The sequence below is a fragment of the Empidonax traillii genome, unplaced genomic scaffold, assembly GCF_003031625.1.
Source record: "Empidonax traillii isolate 1590-97213 ecotype Southwest subspecies unplaced genomic scaffold, ASM303162v1 scaffold48:size2401408, whole genome shotgun sequence".
Classification (NCBI taxonomy): Eukaryota; Metazoa; Chordata; class Aves; order Passeriformes; family Tyrannidae; genus Empidonax; species Empidonax traillii.
Genome location: NW_020955241.1, coordinates 1,837,988 through 1,860,541, shown reverse-complemented (window position 1 = coordinate 1,860,541; position 22,554 = coordinate 1,837,988). Strand labels below are relative to the sequence as shown.

Sequence of the window (22,554 nt, the reverse complement as noted above, 5' to 3'; positions counted from 1 at the left end):
CAGAGGTTTTTTTTTAGAAGGAGATCCATTTAACCTGATGAAGCCCCGAGTTACTCCCACCCCCATTTAAAGCTCACTGAACTGATTTTTGTTCTGTCTCTGACCAGCCATGCACCTTTGATCTCTCTTGTGATGGTAGATAATTTCTAATAGCTGACACAATATAGCCCTCTTGTCTGCAAACAATTCTGAGAGACGTGTATTCAAGGTTGTATTTTTGGTCTCTGACAAAGTAGTGAGAGGGCGGAGAACAGTTTCCTTCCATTGTTTGTCCTAGTAAGTGTCCTAAACTTTGGCTTCTGTCTCTTCTTTCAAGTGCCTCAGGTAAAGTATAAGTTAATTTACCTTTTTATGACTTTCATCTTCTAAGCAGAGCTTTTATCATCTTAGATATGACTACAGAAATTCACTTTTCTCCTCTTTTAAAAAATAAAAATAATCAAAAAATAAGCAAGCAATGTCTAGATCTGTAACATTTCCAGGGGTAAGAAATAGAATGAGTGTGAGCTGACTTGTTTGCAAGAGTGAAATGGGGCGTATTTGTGATACAGTAGTTCTCTTGGCAAAGGCTTCTGTTGCTTTAGGATTCCTAACGATTCAACAACTTTGTGCTCCTCCTTTTCAGTTGTTAGCTGGTCTTAATTAGAGGAAGAATTATAAATGCTAAACAAAGGTTGGCCTTGTGATTAAAAATTGAATGGATTTTAGAAGTTGGCTGACACTATTATAGCAAATTTAGGTTAAGCAGTCCAAACAAGTATAGAGTTAGTTTAAGGGTTTAGTATCCTTTTCTGCATATTAAAACGATTTTCAGGAGCTTACATACTAGAAAAATGGGATTGTCACGTCACATAAAGCTGTAACACATTGTACAGCTGAGAGAAAAATGCCCAGTTCAAGTTATGGCTTAAACATGATATTTCTTAGAAATGCTTTTTCTGATCTGTTTATTAAATTCATTCAGCCAGATGACTGGGAAGTTGAGGACTGCAGATTTTAAGTTTTTTCCAGCATGGGAACATATCTCCTTTAGATGAGACAAACAAGTTGCACTGGAATGCACTCATGGTCTATATCAGCAAGTATAGCTTAACTTAGTTATGTCAAAAAGAGTATATACTATGGTATATCTGAAAAAAATAAATGTCACTAAAATACTTGGCTAATAAATTACTGTGCTTTTGGGTGAATGTGAAAGTAGGCTTTCTTAGTGGTAAAGTTCTGTTTATATAAGTATCAACATGATTTTCTATGTTTAAAAAATGATTAAAGATTCATGAACGTAGTCAGACTTCAGATAGCAAGAAGAGCGTAAAATGGCACAGGCTTCAATTACAGCAGCTTTATGGTTCTTTCTGTAAGCTCTGCTTCTCTGCAGAGTGTCCTGCCTGTATTTACAGCCAGTCCTTGCTCAAAGAAGGCGATTTGAAGGCGAGTAACTTTTGGCTGGCTAGCAGCTATATTGATAGCAAGGTTCTTACTGGGAGAATGGTTCAATGTTCACTCATTTTGGAAGTTGTGTGGAGTAGCAAACCTCCAAAGCCTGTGCTGCGGGGTTGCACAGACTCTTACGCATATATGCGAATGAGTGGTTGCAAACTCTAGCAGTTAATGATGGCAGCAGCAGACCTGGGTCCCTTGTGTTAACCATCTATAGCTCGGGCATGTATAAGCTGCTCGGAATAATGGGACTCACTTGAGGTTTTGATGAAACTGGACTGCAGAAATCGTTGCAGGACGCCTCTAAGTGAGTGTTTCTTTATGTGAGCACACCAAAGCAGCCATGAGCTCTTCACAACCCCCTCCAAGCAGAAGCTGGGAAATACTTTTTGGGATTGGCCCCTGTGCCTGTGGGGAGCAAAGCAAAGAGTTAGAAGCACCTGTTCAACAAATTAGCTGTTACATAGAACAAAACAAATCACTGTAGATGTCTACCTACATTTTCCCCATCAGCAAAATGAGGATATTGCTACTGAAAAACTTCTGTCAAATATGTTGTTCAGATCTGCTTGGTAGTGTGCATGCTATTTTTGAGATGAAGTCCTGCTTTGTTCATGGTATTGAGTCAGTTCTGATGAGATGAAATCAAGACTGAAATGTGAACATATGTGAGATTGTGTCCTAATACATAGGGTAAACCACAGGGTATTTTTTTACATGGTGGGTAGCTGTTCTATAGAGTGACTTGTTTGTATGCCACATTTCACATGGAAGTGGTAAGAAATGATGCAGCTTTTAGGTACATAAACGTGCTTTGATGGTGCATAATTCTTGACTCACAGTATGGAGGAGGTCAGTGAATTAAGCTGAAGGGTAGCTGTAGCTTTTTCTTTGTGCACCTGGGAGTTGAAATTAAAGTTTGGAACAGTAATCAGACTTGCCAGTTGACAATGAAACATTTACTAAAAACAAAAAAAGAAAGGCATTAAATGTGGGATAATGAGATAAGGAAAAACCACTTGAGGCATAAAGCATGGTGAAAAGCCAAGGAGTTTCTTTAAGATGGCCTTAGTATGTAGCTGAAGTGAAACTACTGAAAGAGATCTAATTTGTTTTCATTACTGTAGGAGCCGAGATGTCTACTAATACAGTATTTATGTTTGTGGTAATATCTTTCCACCATTGTGTATCTCTATAAACCTTCTGTTTAAGAAAACGACCGAACAAAGCAAAACAAAAAAACCTCTCAACCCTTCCTCGGTATGGCAATAGTGCGGAGCTGTTTGGGCCAGGATACATGTCTCCTGCTGTGTTAAGCTGGTGAAATACAAAACAGAGAGATCTCTTTCTGAAGAGCAAGTTTAGAGATGAATCTGGCAGATTGTTGGCTCCGAGGCAAATTGAGACTATCAGAGAAATTTGTTGAAGGCCTGGCTGGGGTGAATGCCTTCTTTCTTACAGTTAGGGTGTCTGAGCAAGGAGTTGGTGATCTCAGTGCTGATGACTTTGCCCTGAAAAAAGATGTCCTTTCAAGCAGGCTGTTCTCATACCAATTACATTCCCCAGGGTCTGGTATCTCCCAGGGGTTTGGTGGTACAGCTGTGCTGGCACACTTCCTAATGTACTTGTAATAGCAAAAAAACCCACTTTTTCTGAAGGAAGTTTATTCTGTTTTGACAAGTGAAATGAAATGCAGCAATAAAAGCTTTCTTAGACACTTATACTGAACTAGAAATACAGATATTTTAAAAGGAAAACCAGTAGAAATTTGGAGTAATTTCTACTGAACTGGTTGTGTGCAACCTTTCCTTGTGTTTCAGACAAATGTGCAGATCTATACAAAGTGAGGGCACTGAATTCGAGAGGTTAACATTGAAAGTGTCAGCTCCAGCCTGATTTTTGTGCCTTATAACACAGAAGAAGGCTCAGCCCTCTGACAATAAATCTGACACAAAAGCGATAGAGAAGAAATGCTTTTGCACTATTAAGATTTTGGTTTCAAATCTGGGAGGTAAAAGAGAGATTTTTAGTGCCATGGGTTAAATAGCTTTTAAATAGGCTTGGAAGAAACTTAACGGTTACTCTATTCTCAAAACTTTTATGGATTTATTTTTAGTAGTATAGCTTTGTGATCCCTTTACTGTGTTTTTTATTTGTAGTGATTCCTTGGTCAAAATGCTTGGCATGTCTCATGCAGGCATCTAGATTACTTCTAAATGCATTTTACTGAGAACACGTGGGAAGACAGTCCTCTAGTGAATCCTCAGTTTTGGAGAGGCCAACAGACAGACTGCCTAATGAGGGCAGAATGAGGGATGTTGTTGACAGAGTGAACATTAGAGACATTAATAGTGTAGAAAAGAACATAAGCTCGCAATGAAATGGTACCCTACTGTGTTGAAAGAGGAAGACAGTAAGAATCTGAAATCCGTTTGATTGAAGTACAAAAGAAGATGTTACTCTTCAGCAAGATAATGCTCAAAGTTAGTTCACCACAAGTTGAAAGGAAGCCCAGGTGGGACCTCCACTTTGGAGGACTGTGAGTGATGGAGGAAACTTTAAATGGTTTCTAGTGCTTTATGTAGTACAGAAGCTCTTAGTGCAGGTCTTTCCTGCTCTCAGGCTGCTTGGTGTTTTGTTCTCTTTATGGTTAAAGTATGTATAGGTGCATAAAAACATCAGAAATCAGAAAGAACCTTAATTTATTTTTTACTCCTAAAGATTAAAAATACTTCTAGGTAACTCCACATTCTGATGTTATACTACATCCGCCTTGGCTTGTGCTTTAAGTTGTAAATTTGTCAAATAAGGAAACAAAGTCTGTGCTTGTTTGTTTGTTTTTCTAGTCAGATGGTCCTCAGGTTCATCTAAGAAAAGACTGAGGAACATCAGTGAAAATATGTTGTCACACCAAAGAAAATGCTTTTGAATTTTTTAAAGGGAAGTAAAATAGCAAAGCTAATATTGTAGTGTTGCATTATTTATAGTGCCTATAGCTTTGAAAAAATCTTGCAATGTTAAAACTGTCCTAAAATGAACTGGAATGTGACATTTCTGCAACGCTTTTTCTCTAATTTCTTACTTTGTCTATAAAGGAGATATAGCAGGGGGGAAAGAGCAGGGGAGAAAACCCCTCAACTTTCATAGCTTAATAGAATAAGCAAAATTTGTAGAAAAACAACTATGTTGTAATTTGATGTCAGTTCTGCACTAAAATCTTTTATCACAGTGCAGCATTGTAACAATAAGCCTCAGTCATCACTGTCTTTCAACTTACCTGACTGTGATAAGCAGTACGGTATTTGTTTCTGCCTTTATATCAACATTGTGTTGCAAGTAGTTCATGACAGCACTTCAGTATGGTAAGCTGTGTCATGTGAGGATACTTGAGAAATGCATCCTTTCAAGGCAGCTGACATTCTTGCATTGAGGTTGAAGAAGGTTGCAGCACTTTTCTTGAAGCCAAGAATCTTCAAGAGGAAGATCAATCTGAATTTGCTACTTTTCCCACATCTCTTTGTGCCTATTAAAAAGGACAAGCTTCTGTCAGGATAGTTATATTTTCAGATTAAAAAAGCCAGAATTAAATGGGGCAAACCAGCTAAAAAACAAAAACAAACAAAAAAAAACCCTTCAAAATATAGCATGAGATGTAGCTAAATTTGGAGTTCTTAACAGCAAGCAGCTACTTAAGTAATTAAAGTGTATAAGGTGCTACTGACCAAAGCAATTAGTATGTAATTTCATTAATGGTATTAGGATTGCAGTAACAATATTTAAGTCTTTCTGTCCAAATCAAGATTGGAGGCAATTTGTGACATGCACAAGATGAGGTTAGAAGCAGTGAGATGTTATGGTATGTTACAGCACCACTGTCTGAGAGGATTTGTAACTGCGCAGGAACATGTCTTACACTGGCTGTATCTTGTTAATGCTCCTAATTGACATACGTTGCTCTCGAGTTTCTGTATACTTACACTTCTAAAATTTTATAAGCTAGGATGTTTTTAAGTTTACATATAAAACAAGGCTTGTTGGGGCTGCTAATTTTTTTGTTTATCTTTGTAATTCACTTGTGAGCTTGCTGCTGTTTAAGAGCAAAAGAGAATTATTCTTTTTGTGTATGTTTTTGTGGTTTGGCCTTTAAGTGGTTCAAAAGTCCTGGAGAGCTCAGGCATACTAAAGTATTCCAAGTCCCTCTGAAATCGAAAATGTCACAGATGACGGGTTTCTAAGTTACAAGGTCTGCAACTCAAAGACAAGTGGGTGATGAGCCCAGCAACTACAGTTAGGTAACTTCATTCCTTCAAGAATAACTATAAATATTCGTCAGAAGATGACAATGAGTTTTACAGACTAGTTAGAAAAAATACCTACCAGAATGTGAATATGGAATATACTAAAGTCACCTCCAAGGCTAGGGTAGCATCACTGACAAATCATTCAGTCAGGGAACCGAAGCTGGGAAGGCTTGCTGCTGGGACACCCGTGGGTATTACTACCACAGTGGCTAACCTGGAGCTGCTGACACTGTTAAAAAGCCATTGAGAGAAGTCCTTCAAAGCCTTCAGGCTTTACAGCAACACTTATGGCCTACCTTAAGCTCTGTCCTGTTGACGCATTACCTCTTTCTAGGTCTAAAGCTTTCTAGGTCTGTAGATACGTGGGCGTGCTTTTGGCAGAGAGAGCCAATCTTCGCTGCTTTTCTGGGCTGTATTTCAGATGTGAAACAGAGCCAGGTGAGCGGGTTGTCTCATCCCCTGTGAACACTGACCCTGTGCCCAGGGGTTTTTGGGGCATCATTCCTAAGAGGAGTGGTGGGAGTGACTTTAAGGCAGCACAGTACAGGACATCAGTGCCCTGCAAGCTCTTTCGAGCATGCCAGTGACATCCTTGTCACGTGGGGTGAAGGAAATGAAGACAGCCTTGTAAGAAGCAATGGTTTGTTAACAGAGATGGGGGAAAGTATCTCGTGTCCTGCTTCCAGCCTTGTTATATGGGCATGCAAGGAGGTGAATCTAGACAGGGAATTGGGCTCCCTGAACACTGACTAGATGGAGAAGAGCAGCGGGCAAAATCACAGGGGACGCTGTGTACCTGAACAAGGAATGCACACAACTTGTAAAATCAGGCATATGGGTCTCAGAAGGAAAATGGGCATAATGGACAAGTTGGTTTTGACTCACACCAGTAAGTGACAAGTCTTCTGTGTAGCACACCATCAGCTTTTGCCTCTGGGTGAGCCTGATTCTGTGTGATCTTTACCATTGCAGTTTACCTGTGGTGTAGTAAATCACTTTGAGTAGCTGAAAGAAAAGGAAACTTCATTTGATGAGCTCAGAAGAAACATTAACATGTTTTGGGTTTTCTTAGGCCTAGATAAATTTAGGCTGATTTTCAATGAAGATTTAAATGGTAAATTCATGTTACTTGTTCTTTTGTATTGTTGCTGGTCTCAGGGTTGTTGTTGGTAATTTGGATTGAGGTTAGGGTTTTTTTTTGTTTTTTTTTTTTTTTTTTTTTTTTTTTTTTTTTTTTTTTTTTTTTTTTTTTTTTTTTTTTTTTTTTTTTTTTTTTTTTTTTTTTTTTTTTTTTTGTTTGGTTTTTTTTATGTTTTAAAAAAACGTGTTGGCTAGCAGGAGTTCTTGGAGTCAGTGTATGGCAGAGGGAAGCGTCACAGAGATTTTATAAATGACTGTTTTTCGCATCAGCGGTGTGCGGTACAGACACCTTCAGTGGTGGCTCCACACCGCCATTTGGGATGAGACTGCAGCAATATGCTTTGCCATCTGGGGATCCGTGCGGCAGGACTGTGGCATTCCCTTCTCACGCAGTGGAGGTTTGCGCTGTGTTACAGCAGTAATTCCTCACAAATTATCCACCCTTTGCTGACGGGGCCAGGGGAGATCTCCTTATTCTGTGCCCAAAAGGACTGTGTGATTTTTGGAAATAACCACTCAGCTTGCCTGAAGGAAAAGCCTAAAATAGACAGCTAATTCAGAGACGGCATATCTGTCTGCAGATGAAATCAAATGCATGCCCAAAACCACTGTTTCTTTAGTGGGGCAAAGAAATGTACGGAAAGCTTATGTCGGTGCTGCATAGAGGACACCTGATGGCTGCTGGCTTCATCTGTGAAGCAGAGCTCAGGTAGGCAAGTGTGCTCATCGTTATCTGTCAGGTGCCAGATTTAAAAGAACCAAGTCAGAGGCAATTTCTAATATTCTATAAGTAAATTTATTTTAATCCTCAACAGGCTCTTAGAGAAGGCTTTTTTGATGCAGTGTTGCAATATCAAACAACTCTTCCCCAGTTCAGTCTCTTGTAGATAATTTACTAAAATGACAATTGGAGTTAATATGAAACTATTAAAGCTATTGATATAAAGAAACCAAAATTACCCTGGCATTAAAGGATTTTACTTTTTCATACGACTTTGTTTCTGTTAACTCAACTTTGACAAGAAGTACCTTAAACATGAAATATTCCTGTTGCCTGCTTTGCAAGTCCATCGGTCACAACTAGGTAACTATTATGTGCTGAAAGTGCAATCTTTAATTAACTTGGAGGAATAGCTGATTCATTAATTGCTGTATGCAACTTTTGGAACTTAAATTACATCCTCAAACATGCTTTCTAAGCCAGCAATAAACCTGTTCAAAGCAAATTTTAAAACTCGTGGTTTAAACTAGGTAGGAGTAAAGGTGAGCTTGGGTATCAAGTGATGAGAGACACACCTAATTTAATAGCAACAACAATAAGAACAACTAAAAATAATAAAAATAATAGTAATAATGCTTCAGCACCAGCTCTGCAGACCCATCACTTCCTGAAGAGAAATGCTAATGGACTTTTTGGGTGAATCCAACCACTTTTTCCTTAAAAGCTGTATTTAAGTTGTGGAGTGGCTGTGAAATAAAACCCCGAGGCAAGAAGCCTGGGTGTTGCTGACTGCCAGGCTGGGACTTCCCCAGGCAGGTGGGTGATGCTCTTGCTGAGCAGCTGCCAGCACTGGTGGTGGAGCAGCCACTCATTACTGGCATTGGCTGAGGCGACCCAGCAGCAGGTTAGGAAGTTATGCATGATGTTCCCCAGAGCAGGGATAAGGCTTGGACTTTCTTGGCAGGATGGGAGGGACTAATCCGTGCAGTGGTACTTATATTGATTTGTAAGGATTGTTCAACTGGGATTAGTCGGCTGGGTATTATGGTGTTTAATCAGGGAGGGAAAACACAGGTTTCCTAAAGGAAAGGAATAGATGCTTTGACTCTTTTTAACTTTGCCTTTAATAGCTTTAGATTTGTAAGATGCGTGTTAACTCTTCTCATCTTGTATGAATTTTTAACTTCTATTTGAACTGTGACTTATGTAGTAACATTGTTTATTTGTCTATATTTGATTTGCACTCTCATTTTTTAAATTTTTTTCACTGGCATGGGTAATAAGAATAAACCATTCAAGTAAAACTTCAGAGAAGCATTATGAGTAGAAATGTGTATATATGAAATGGTAGAATAAACTGAGAAAAAGTAATATTTTTTATTCATGGAAGAATAAGTGAAACACATAGTATTTTAAAGCTCTCTATTCTGTTTCTTTTATGTAGAAGTATGTAATCTTAATTAAAATGCAACTAAACCTGACCTTTGCTATGTCAAATTGCAGTTCTTACTGATACAAGATATCTTCTTGTAAATATATCTGTCTAATATAATATGCAGTCTGCCAAGCATTTACCATGTGGTCAGCAGACAGTATTTCAGTTCATCTGCGCGTTGCTACCCAAGATTGTGCTTTCTGAGTTCCGACTTGTAAGTATCTTAATGGCTCAGTGGGCTAACACGGTTTTGCCTGTTTTCTGAAAAGCTTCAGTGAATTTTCTGTTTGTTTTGGGTTTTTATGGGCTGCACAGGCTAGGAATCCATCTGCTGCCCAACTATTGCCCCAACCATGTTCTCTTGAAGGATAAGGAACAGTCTTTCTATAATCATCATTTTGGGATGTATTGCTTTCTCAGTTTTGCTGTTGAGGTAATGCACCAAGATTGAAGCATCAGTTAGCCTTACCAGGAGGGTAAGACTTGAATGGAGAATGCCTGTCAGTCAGTCTGTCTGTCTGTGTCTCATGTATTTCCCCATGTTCTCTATCTTTTTTTTTTTTTTCATCCTGAGTTAAGAAAGGGCCACAATAAGGCTATAGATTCATGACTATTCTTCATACATCTATAATTTAAGCTTTAGGTTCATAACTCCTTTTGGACGATGAAAATCCTTCTGGCCTGCACACTATGAGATGTATCACATCCTTCACCAATGTAACCACTCAGTCCTTGGGTTTTTTGAGGATTAGTCTGCTCCAACCCCAGGTTTGGCCTTTGAAAGAATACACCATTCTGCTCACTATGGTGCTGCTTCTATCCTTGATGTTATTTTCTATCCTCTGGGTAACTGAGGCTGTTTTGAGTTTTCCCCTGTCTTGATAAACACAAACAAATGAAGGCTTTCTTTTTAAGGTCTTTCTCAGCCTTTTTCTTAAATTTGTGAACTAAAAGTGACATGAGAAAATGGTACAGGAAAACCACTGGATTTCATGGAATAAAGCTGCAGATGTTACCAGTTTCTTGAAAATTATTGTTTTGACTGGATTTTGTAATTAACTCAAGAATGACAATTTCCCAGAGGTCTACTTAATCTGATATTCTGCTTTAAGTGATGTGTTTACTCAGTGTTTACTGTGCAGTAGTGGCTGTGCAGGCATTGGCCTGAAAAGAGGGTTTTGAAAGGCCATCAGCTGCTTGTGATTGCTGTCGTTGGTCATCAGCAATAAACTGCACAAGGGTGTGGGGTGCTCATTCAACAGGAGATGGGCACTTTCACTGTCTGTGCAGTCACACAGGATCAGCTGGTGTCACTGTTTGGCTTTGGGTTCAAACTTTGACCTGATGATTTTTTAAGGAAGGTATGCTTTCTTCCTACCTTGGTTTTTTTGTTTGTTTGTTTGTTTGTTTAGTTGGTTGGGTTTGTTGTGGTGGTAGGATGGGGTTTTGTTGTTGTTGTTGTTTGGTTTTGGTTTTTAAAGCTGCAAATTTCCTAGAAGAAAATGGGTATCTGGAAGATTAAGTCTCATGTCTGTTTTATAAAGGGTTTATGTGTGTCTGGAAAAGGCCATGACTTAAATAGTTTATTCCTATATCCTATAGTTGTAATATGCATAATCAAAATTCTAGGTGGTTTAGTTGTCTTCCTTGGATTTCAAACCCCTCTCTTATAGTGATGCCATTAGTACTTCAACGCTTCTGAGTGCCTTAGAGTAAAGTGGTGGTGGTGGTGGTGGTAGCCATCTACAGCAACTGTCTGTCAAGACAACACTCATCCACTCCACAGAAGGACCAATGTGACTCCACAGTTCTTGGGTTAGAAATGGGATCATGCACACTGGGAGGCGCTTCTGAGTTGTTGCAGCATCATTAAAGACAAAACCATTAAAATCTCCATCACAGACTTGCCTTACCTTAATTTATTTCTGGAATTAAACAAATAAGCCCTCTTTATGCACCCCCCTCCCCACGAATGCCTAGCTTTCATCATACTTACTTTTTATGATGTCAAGTGTTAGATGTGTGACCTGGACAAGAACTGAATTTTCCATTTTTTAACCATCTATTTTTTTTTTCATCAGAATTCCTGAAACATTTTATGCACTAGTCTAGTCTAAGGGCACAACTTCATTCCTTCCTGCTGTATGTCACCTATAGCCAGTTGCTGCTGTTACTTGTTGACACTTTGATTTTTTTTTTTACATACCTTTCATGTGTAGCTTATTCCTATAGTTGTTACCTAGCAACATTAATTTTGTTCAATTTAGTTTGTCTTCTATTTCAAGAAGTCTGTCGGGTTTTAAGAACATATCTGGAGTCCAACCATGAACCTGTAGAAAAGACGTATCTATACAGGGAATTCTCTCCAGTACCTGTAACTAATGTACATACATTTGGTGTTGGCCATCACAGCCTTACTGGCAGAAATGGAAATAGATGCATGTGCCATTTAAAAAATACTCAGAGGATAGTGAAGCGGTTACAAGTTCGCTGTTGATTTCTCTGTGTGGTGTTTCTCTGTGTGGTGTTTCATTGTGCTCAAAGAGCACAGATGCCCATCTCAATTTCATGCTCTTTTTACCAACCAGCATCTCTGTTTCTTGCCCTCTCTCCATGTCATGGTCCATTTAGCATTTTGGAAGCTGCACATGCACTGATGTGACATTTTCTAGGCCAGCAACCATAGTTACAGTACAAAGTAGAGGATTTCACTTAAGCTAAAGAGCATTAGAATGTAATAAAGGAAAGGAGTTGTCAGTGCAGAGTCCATAAGGAAACTTACAGGGTACATAAAATTTTGGGGTTCAGGCTTGTAATTTTTAATTCAGACGGACCACTCTGGAGTTGGGGGGATGCCTCTGGGACATGAAGTTGTGTTTGTGTCTTCTGGTTTCAATTAAAATGAACAACAAACCTCTACGCTTCTAATGTTCAACCAAGGCAGTCTTAATATTTTTATGATTGGGTTTGACAGCATTCTCCGATCTGGAGAACAGTGGGAGAGCATAGGGTTTGCAAATATTTTTTATATTGTCTTTTTGTTTCTTGTGCAAAACTATCCACCTGTGTGGAGTTTTCAGGAAATTAGGAGGGGAGAGACTGCATAGAATTGGAGCTGATATTGGGAACGGACGGTGTCATTCAGCTGTAGCATCACTGTAGAGGTCACTGTGGGGCTTTTAAAAAATTGTAAGAGATCTGCTTATTATCATCCACCTTCTGTTGCATGAATCTCTCAGAGGTGCACAAGCTGCCAAGTGCTAAATGCATACATCTGTAGCGGGGCTGTAGGTAGCAATTGTACAAGAACTCCAGGTCAGAATAGTCAGCTGGTGCCTGTGGCATTAGTGGAAGCTGGAATCAGACTATGGAGGGATGTGAGACATTTGTGTGAACATAGGAAATGTAGTTACATGCTCAGAGGGGAAAAAGTAACAGAGGAGTATGAGTGTTACCTAGAATGGACTTCTTTTTGCATCATTACAACTGTGTGTTGTTAGCAATAGTATACTTTCAAAAAGTTTTAATGATTGACATTTCTGAAAAATTTTATTTTTTGATAAAACAGGATTTGGACGCAGCACTAGAAGGACATGCTGCAGTTCCCTTGTGCAAGGGATCCTCTTAATAAGGGGTTGTCTTAGAAAAGGAGTTTGTATACACATGTCACTGGTAATCGTTACCTGCATTTTTGATCATAAAACATGAGATTTCCACAATACCAACATCCTTGCAAAACATACTTGCATCATCAATATGAACCGGAATAACTTATATGTGGTTTTAGAGGATTTGAAACAGGATGTTGAAGTGGATACCACAAGTTTTCCCCCCTCCCCTGCTTTCAAATTCTAGTTAAGTCCTTCTGTTCATTTTAATGTAAATATATTTTCCCTATATCACCCATGATTTACACAGTGTTTCAATGCAACATCAATGCAAGATATCTAGGATATCTACAACTTGTTCCTTTTCTTTCATTGTTTCCATCTGTCTGCTAATTTATGTGTGCACAAAGGCCTGCTAACTTTGATAGCATCCTCTACTGAGCTATACCTGACTGAAATCTTATAGTGGTTATATCTTAGTGTCTTTATTTTGTCAAGATGGATCTTGAATTTGCTGCACTGAAACTCATTTGGAGGAACTGATTGCTGGAGTTAGGTTGTCAAATAGGAAGGGGTGATCAATCAACAGCTGCACTACTATATCAGACAGTTTTTTATTTACATGCTATTAGACTTCATATAATACCAGACTTAATTTTATGGTGGCAGAAAAGTAGTATAGCCTTTTTATAAATCTTCTACTCAATTCCTAGTAGCTCTTTCATCAGTCTTCTCTGTGAACTGGTACGAGGGATAATGCTGGATGATTAAATTAAAAAAAAAAGCCTATGAGAAGGAAATTATTTATTTTTAAAAAATAAAAGATTTTTACAAGCCTCTTAAATCACAGCTCACTTAAGTCCTGTGATGTTTCTCATAGTGTTTCCTGTGAACTGTAGACCATATGTAAAAGGGGAGGGTATTTGCTGAACTGCCATTGGGAGACATGAAATGCATCCTGGTCTGTGGTTGAAAGCCGGGATTCTTCCCCCCCCCCCCCCCCAGTAAATTTCTGCAATGCAGAAATTGAGCCCTGACAGCCATGGAAATACCTGCTTTCTTTGGAGGCTGGCACAGATGAAGTTGAGCAGGGATCATTTCAGCTTTATGTCTCTTCAGAATAAGTGAGATCCTGCTTAGTCTTGTTAGCTGAGCTTAACATGTCAAGGCCAACAACTACCAAAATAAGTAAATAAATGAGGATCTAGGGGATAGAGAAGTGCTAGAAGGAGAAAGACAAGTGGGACATGGTTAAGCACAGATTAAAATTTGCTCAGGCCTAATTTAGGGGTTGTCATCCCTCCGATGGCATGCTTGAAAACATTCAAGAAGTATTCAAAGTGCTTTGTTTTAGTGGAAGATGATAGCTTAGCTCAATATCTCAGTAGAGGTTTTGTAACAAAGTTTCCTTTTTTCCTTGAACTGAACTTTCAGATTTTTTTCTTGTAATTGAAATAATGATTTACTTTACAAAAACTATTAATTGCAACATCCAGTGGTCCTAGTTTCTGAACAAAGCCAAAGTTTATCAAGTTGCAGGCAAAGAAACAAGATGAAGTTCAGGCAGCTGTCAGTGTATGCACTTTGGTTCTAGTTTGGGAAAGAACATTGCCCACAGAAGAGTCTACAAAAATGCCAGTACCCTGCCCACCACCAGAAGTATCTCACAGTCAGGTTTTGCAAGTGTTTTCTTTTTAAAAGTATATTCAAAAGTATACAAAGAGTATATTCAAACTGTTTGCATGTTTGTGCATGGAAGTGATAAGCTAGCATCTATGCTGTTCAGTTGAACCGAAAAAATAGCCCTTGAATATCCACTTTCATATTCATTGATCTTATGGCAGAATTCAGTACGGATTAAGGAAAATATCCTTTTGTAGTCCTGGAAGTGCATGTCTGCAAGATAGCTGGAAATCTAGAGGTCTGTCAGCTATCTGCAACTCTGCTTGATAGATCCTTCCAGGTCAGTCGCAAAATTTGTGTGCACACACTTAGAGGACCAGCCTGGTGCCATGCTGGCTCAAAGCTCTCTGATTTGCTAATTTTGCTGTTAACTAGCAAGCCTTCTCAAAGTCAGTTTTGTCAGCTTTTTTTTTTTTTTTTCCCCCCCATGTAGAGTGCTCTTGATGGAGGCTCACTGGTTGGTACAGAAAGATACTATGAAGGATTGCACGATGAATGAAATACCCTTCTGAACAGTATACCTGCAGATAGTTAAAGCAGTTAAAAATCCCATGGATGGCGTATTGCATTTTTCTTTAGTTAAGCTCTGTAGAGAACCATCACAAGTAACATACTGGATTACTTGGCAGGCTGAGACATCTGCTGGCACTTCCGAGGTGTAGGCTAAAGCAGCAAGGTTTCCTATTGCATAATGCTGAAATCTCTTCAAAACGCAATGGTATTTAGTAGTAAATGCCATTATATGGAGATGAAACTGTATGAAATTCAAGATTGCAGGCTTTGTCTTTAAAAAGCCTAAGGATCTGTGCTCCTGCAAAAATTTTATAGCAAGACTGAGGGCTATTATTAACAGTTCTGCACCCGCAGAGAAAAGGAGTTGACAGAGGAGTGAAACCAGATTCTGGACTTTAGTGCAACATATTATTAGGAGAACTCTATATGCACCTTGTCAGTGCTTGTCCTGTTGGAAATTGAATTTAGGTGTGTAATTGATATACTTGAAAGCCTGCTAATGGTAATTCAATGCTTTAATCTATGTAGTTGGTTTACTTAGTATTTTGCATGAAGTGCCTCATTTTATGCGTATTAGGCTATATAGGACACCTTTGTAACTATTTGATTATTCAGGGATAGCTTGAGATGACTTTTAATCACTCCTTCCATGTTACAATCACCTGAAAACTTAAAGATCTTGCACTCTAATAGCTTTGTCTAATTGTTAATAAATTAGCACCCTTGTGGACCAAGCCATACGGACTTCCATTGAATGTACACTTTGACTTTCTTCCCTTTCTGCTTTTCACCTTGCCAAACAATTGCTGTTGGTTGCTGTAATATATACTCCCTGATTCTGCAGCCAGGGTCTGTCTTTTATGTCTCCTACATCCAACTCCAAAGCTTTTACTGGACAGCCATCTGACACCCTACAGCTCAGTCTTCTGGTACTTTGGATGAGTGATAAAATTCTAAAGCTTTGTAATTTGGCCTCTTCTTCTTTATACTCCTACTCCTGTGGTTACCTTGTGATTGCTCAAGAAATGTTTTCAATACGTCCTCTCCAAATAAGATAAGAATCTGGAGTAATGAAATTTAAATTGCGTCTCTGTCTCAAGATCGCTAAAAATAGCAGGAAAATTATTGTAGACTTTGTCCAAACAAAGCAAAGCTTAGATTGTTTTAAATGCACGAACTAGCTGACAGACAGAAAAGGTGGTGTAGCCTAGTGAAGGTGAGTCCAAGTAGTAGTGTAGTAGCTGTTAAGTGCAGAGATGGAGGGAAATTACCATAAAGCAATGAAAGGAAGAAACCTATTTGTGGGGTTATGTGAGGGTTTGAGGGTTTTTTTTGACACACATTAAAACCTAGAAATCCTGTGAGTACATTTTCAATGAAGGCTAAGTGGCTGTTACTTTAAAGTAAAGAGCCTACTGACTTTCAGTGAGGAACATAGTATTTCAGGTAACTAAACAGAGCTCAGGTGTAGAGACATGGACCAGCACCCATTTAATTTTGAGCAGATCTTTTATTCATCTAACACTGAGAACTTGGGTTTTCAGCATCCTAAACAGTCGCTGTGTAAATGCCATGTTCAGATCCCATTATGGTTATCAAGGCATGTTGTTGGTGGACAGAAATTCAGTGGTGCTGTTTCAGATTATATTCTCAAGAAATGTGATACTAGTTCAAAATGATTTATGGTATCTAAAAGAAGGTAGTACAATTAGCTGCAAGCTAAATAGCTGCTTCTGGTGGTTCATTTACCTAGATAACATGGCAAAAGAATGGATATCAGTAAATAGGGTGTGTTTTAGCTGCATAGCACTTAAAAGTATTTACTAGCTCCATGGCTTCTCTCTACTTACCATCTGTGTTGTGAAAAGTTTTGTGAAATAGAAAGTTTGCTGGCTGCAATGGTATATTTGACCAGGCCAGTTGATACAGCTGGAAAATAAGGGCACATTTTTGGATGCATAAAGCTCCGTTTGGTCAGAAGTAGCTGTTCAGGCAGTGGCTGTGCTGTAACCAGAAGCAGATATCGATGTGTGTGTTCATCAGCCCACTGAACTCCTGATAGGGGGTGACGTAACTTGTGGCTAGGGAGTAATTACAGTGCTCTGCAATAGGAGTTCAGAGAGCGGTTAGTGCAAAGGGCTCACAGAGTTCTGTTGTCTTGCAGAGTAATTATGATCGTTAAGGAGGAATGATTGAGCACAAGTTACTTATTTACAGTGAGGTAAGGTGGCGTATATGGAAAGGTTGGTGTCCTTTTTAGGGACTGGTATTTCTCTAGCCACCCACACCCCATCCCTGGTTGATTTACGTTGAGCTCTTTAAGGTAGGGGTCTATCTATCGCACTGTAAGAGCAAGGATACAGATAGATCTTTTTATATGGAAGTCCTTAAAGTGCCCTTCAAAATACTGTATCACAAAAACATGCAGAAATACAGGTGGTTTTTCTGAAAAGATATAATGATGGCTTTCCGATGCATGCAACAGAGGAGTGAGTGTGTCTTCTAGCTGTTGACTTCTGCAGCACTGTCTTCTGGTTTTTTCTTCTAAATTATTTGGTCTTGCAAACTGTTTATTACACTGGAAAACTGAACTTGATACATTGACAAGCTGAACTGAGATATTTGCAAATGATACACTTTTGAAATGTATGTCAGTTTATCAGTAAGAGAAATGGTGCTTTGCATTAGCATTGTCATTAAAAATCCCACCAAATTCTGCTTATATATCCATTCCCCCCACCACATACATATTTATATATATAAATACGATTATAGAAATACTTAATTCTACGTGAGTAGCTTTTCACCAAGGAAGACAAAACAAATGTCCATTGCTGCCTGTTACTAGCTGTGGTTTTCTGCCCTAAAATAAATAAATTACTCCTGCAGTAAAAATTTGCACTGTTAAAATATAACTATAAAATTATGGGACAGTTTTACCGAGACTTCGTCTTTGCTCTTGCCACGTTTCTTTTATTGGGACTTCCAGGTGCATTACACTGCCTTTATTTTGTCTTCCAGATGATGATGTGGACCTAGAAGCTTTGGTAAATGACATGAATTCCTCATTTGAAAGTCTGTACTCCACATGCAGCATGCAGTCGGAAACCACTCCGCTCCTTCAAAATGGTCAGCTCAACCGCAGCCAGCTGCCGTCCTCGGGACCCGGCACTCTGCAGCCCACGTCTCCGAGGCAGAAGGTGCAGCGCTCTCAGCCAGTGCGCATCATGGCAGTCAGGTAGGAACAAGGGACTCGTCTCCTTTTTGCTAAGTTGTCACCAAGTAGTTTCAAAGGAACTACATTTTAAAATAGGAGATCCGCTTCTGTAACGAACCAAGTAGTGTTAGACTGGACTTTCACACAGGTAAGTGAAGGATGTAATATTTCCACATGTTATCACCCCTTCTTTTCATAAAGGTTTGATGTAGCTGTAGTAGCTGATGTCTAGAAGTGTATCATTGGTACCAATTGGCAGAAATTATAGCCGTACTTGGATTTGTTTCCAAGCTGTTAAAAACCATACTTGTTCTCTCAGGTATGGTGCCTACTGACAGCTCCTTGGTGTTTTTAAGCATAAGAGATTGTGTAGATAGATGAGGCTGTGTTCAGGTAGTTTTGATATAGATAAAGTACCTCTCTTTGTGGAGGTTTCCTTAACACCCTAAGAGAAACAAACAAAGAAGGAGCATGTCTTAGTTATTTAATTGTTCTTCCTAGAGCACTTTTGTCTCACTTCAGTGCATTGTGTCAGTCATTGCCAAAAAAAGAAGTGTTAAAGTTGTTCCCCAGTTCTAAGGATGAGAACTGGAATTCAAACTTCAAGTGAAAAACTTGATGGTGATGAGAGAGTCTATAGGTGATATAGAGGTTCTCAAAATCTTCTTTTTAGGCAGCAGGAAGAAAGGAGCTCCTGTCAGCATAAGTACATAAATTAATTTATTTCCTTCTAGTTAACAATGTCATCTCTAAAAGAAGTGAAAAGTAATAATATAATAAAAGAAAAATCCCAGATGTGGAAAGGGTTGCTTCTAGTTCTTTACATGAATGTGTCACCTTTAGGAACAGCATACTTAAGACAGACAGCTTTTGTGTTTGAATGGGTAGTATGCAGTAACTGTAATGCAACCAAGTCAGCTGATGATGCAATTAATTCTACAAGTATTTCATACCTAACCTTGAATAGGGCTGTACTAGAAAGTGTAGCCTCTGGAGTACTATAACTGTTGATATTTTGTAAATATCCCAGTCAAAACACCTAATTTAAACTATTTTTTGCATTTCAAAACTTTGAAACTCTATTTATAGAACACTCTACCTTTCTGAAATCTGTACTTCCATGCACACAAGAGCATTGTGTGTTTTATCATTAAAGAAAATAATGGTGGAACTTTTTTCCAAGTTTATCTAGACCCCTATGCGGGGGGAGGTGGTTGCATCTTCTTTGCAGCCAGAACAGAGTAATTGACTGTGGTGTCTTGAGAACGCAGGTTCATGTGCGTATCAGTCAGGAAGTAAATGATGCAGTGGTAGTAGTACAGACACAGCAGAGTGCAGCATAGAGAACTCCCATTTCAAGGAAACCACACCTTTCTAATTGTGTTGAGTCTGTGGTTCTATTTCTAACAATGGAGGTCATTCAAAAACTTGCAATATAGTGCACTATTGTACAGTTGCTGATATGCCAAGTCTAGTGGTCTGAAGAAATCTTACGCTGTCCTTTTACCCTGTGCTATTGGGAACTGCACACATGGGGAGCAAGAAAAAAAAAAATCTAGCAGGACAGATAGTTATTGGCATGTAGACAAGCAGTAGTTGTCATAGTTATGGTTGGAGCCTGCTATTTATGGCAAACCCCTGGATGTCCAAGGCTCATTTTTGGAACACTGAGGCAACTAAACTGCAGGACAGAGTTACCTGTGGAGTGGATTTCATAGTAGTTAAATTTTATCAGCCCCTAGGTTCTGGTACAGTCAAAGACAGTGAGTGTACCCAGAGTGGGACACGCTGCCAGGGGTAAACCCAGCAGTTGTCTCTGACAACTCCCAGCAGAGTAGGCAGCTCTGTTAAGGAGGCTGTGCTTGCTGAAGGCATAGGGGAAAATGAGAGCAAATTGAGTTTTTAATGGTTTATCTTTCAAATAGAGAGAAGTTAGTTGATTATCTCTGGAAACTTCCGTGATTGCCACTAGATGGTGCCTTCTGCTCAGACCTTGAAGGGCAGACTGCTGCAGTCACCTAGTGCATCTTCAATGGTGATGCCCTGACATTAGGGAAACCTAAAGCCATCTATGTGGTCATGAATAGGTCTTACAGCTTTTCTGGTAGGGTTTAGTTTTCCTTTTTGTTGTTGTGGACAGTGCAGATGTATTTTAAACTGGAGCTTGAAACTCTTATTTGTCCTACGTAGACTCATGAGGTGTATTTCGGTACATGCAAACTTACCTGAACAGTAACTGTACAACTGGCATAAGGTGGGAGGGTGTAATTGCAGTTTATTGCTGAAGCTGTCTTTGCCTTTTCATTTCTCAAAAAACCGCCGAGTTGCTTGGAGATAGAATCTGGTATTATAAAGAGTTGACAATGCTGTTTCAGTCTCAGCTTAGAGAACTTTACAGTGGGGTACACATTTGTTTTCAAATCCGTGTGAAATTTGGCTCCAAGTGACAGCCGTTGTGTTCTCCTTTTTCACATTGGTTTGGATGAGCTTTACTGACTTTCTAACACACAGTGCTTAAGCTTATAAGCTAGTGCTTACAACAGTGAGTAAAGATAGATATTTGTGTTTATTTTATTTGCACAGTTACCTCAGTTACCCAAGTAATCAAATTATAAGCAACAAAACAAGCATAAATGCCTAACTGGTCATTTTTCACATGTAGTTACCTTCTTAGCTCTAGCAGTTGCTGCAACTGTATCGTAGTTCCTTAGAAAAAGGTGGTTTTGACTTTGTCTTTAGTGTCAATCGTAAATGTTGGGACAGGAGATCCAGGTCTATTGATGCCAGTTTGCTCCTCTTAATGCTTAGTGCTTCTGTGTCTATAGGCGTCTTCAAGAAGAAGAACAGCAATTCAGAACATCGTCATTGCCAGCTATCCCAAATCCCTTCCCAGAACTTTGTAGCCCTGCAAGCTCTCCAGTGCTGGCCCCTGGATCTTTACCTCAGAGTCAACCTGCTAGTAAGCATGTGAGTATGGGACAAAGCTTTGGGTCATCCATTTGCATGCAAAACAGCAGCGGACTACTTCATTTTGAAGGCAGAAAAAAGCTTCAAGATAAGTAAAAACACCTGTAGACTTTGTCTGTGAGTAGGGCAGCACTGGCCGAGAGACTATCTTCAAATAGGCTTCCTTTCCTAAAAGGTTTGTAAGAATGAAGTGTATAAATGATGTAAGCCTCTTTCAGATAAAAGCATGTTGTGAATGAAGCAGTAATGCCTAGTGTCTTTCAGATTTTGTTATTCAGTATAAAGAGTTACTAATGCAGAAGTCAAGTTATTAGCTTAGAGTTGGAGGAGGATCTATGCATATTATACTGCATGTTGTAGGTGCCGTACAAACACTGGACAGGTGGATTCTTTAAAGTCATGATGGTCTTTATTTTTTTTGTTTTTTATGAAGCTGCTTAAAAAGCAAAATAGTGTTCTTAGAGCATGTAACTATGCACAGCTCCTTGTAACGGGATTTAAGGGGAGTGCTGTCCCATGGAAAGCTGGTGTAGTCATTCTCTAGGTTCTTAGCAGTCAAGATAGCACAGACTGAGTTGCCATGTGGTCCAGAGCAATAACCCCAGCAACACTGCAGTTTTTCTTCTCTGTCCAGCTCCATTCTCTGAGAAACAGTCATCTTGTTTTGTATTGTTCCTCGAGCACACTCAAAGATTGGGCTCAAAAACCTTTATATTGTAAACTGTGTTGACTCGCATGGGGATGAAAGGATGGGTTACTCTTACTGACCATTGGCTTACAACAGTTCTGTGCTTGTGCACTCAAAATTATTAAGTTTTGTGTCACTGCCCAGTTAGTTTGTAATTAGCTCCTACATCTGCTCTAAGAGATAAATGGTTTGGGTGGACAGTTCAGCTACAAGCAGTAGACCCTAATGTTTGCCCTTGCATGTTCTGTATTGCATTACATTGCCATGAACGGCTGCTTGCTGTCTTGAAAGACACAGCGCACCTTCATCGGTTTTACTGTATTTCTTACACATACAAGACAGACAAATGTGCAAATAATGCACTGGGGAAAAATTGAGTCATCCTCTTGGGAATTTAGCACAGGGCCCTGTCAGAGACCTAAGCAGAGAGGCTGTTTTGCCAAGGCAGTGTTGATCTGACTCTGGGGAGACAAAGCCAGGGGCAATTCTGCCTCCTATCACTTGCCAACAGGACAGCAGCATAGATGTCTTTCTGAAATATACTGTAGTTGCTGATGAAGCTGTGTTTACTTCTCCAAATATTTCCTGGGTTTGGGGATTCTTTGCCTTTCAGCTATATGTTTTATTAAAATTAACCAAGGCACCCTATACAGTGCTTTGTAAAGTCTTAAGGAATCCTAATGTTCTGAGTCAGTTTTTGATGGAATTTAGAAACTAGTGGTTTAACAACAGATAAATATAAAAGTAATCAGTCTTTTAATGTGTGGAAGAAGACAGCTGTGAATACAAAATAAAAGATTTTTTCCTAAATTTTACTTTATAATTTTTAAAAAAATTAGTC

The 22,554-nt window shown here is 39.1% G+C and overlaps 1 protein-coding gene across 1 annotated transcript in view; it reads left to right on the top strand.

Moving 5' to 3' along the window:
* Positions 1–22,554, top strand: part of GRB10 (growth factor receptor bound protein 10) — a 109,380-nt gene that overhangs the window by 34,453 nt on the left and 52,373 nt on the right. The window contains exons 3-4 of the mRNA XM_027878985.1: positions 17,863–18,079; positions 20,884–21,025. Of these exons, the coding sequence (XP_027734786.1) occupies positions 17,863–18,079; positions 20,884–21,025 (359 nt within the window). The remainder of the gene's footprint in view (positions 1–17,862; positions 18,080–20,883; positions 21,026–22,554) is intronic.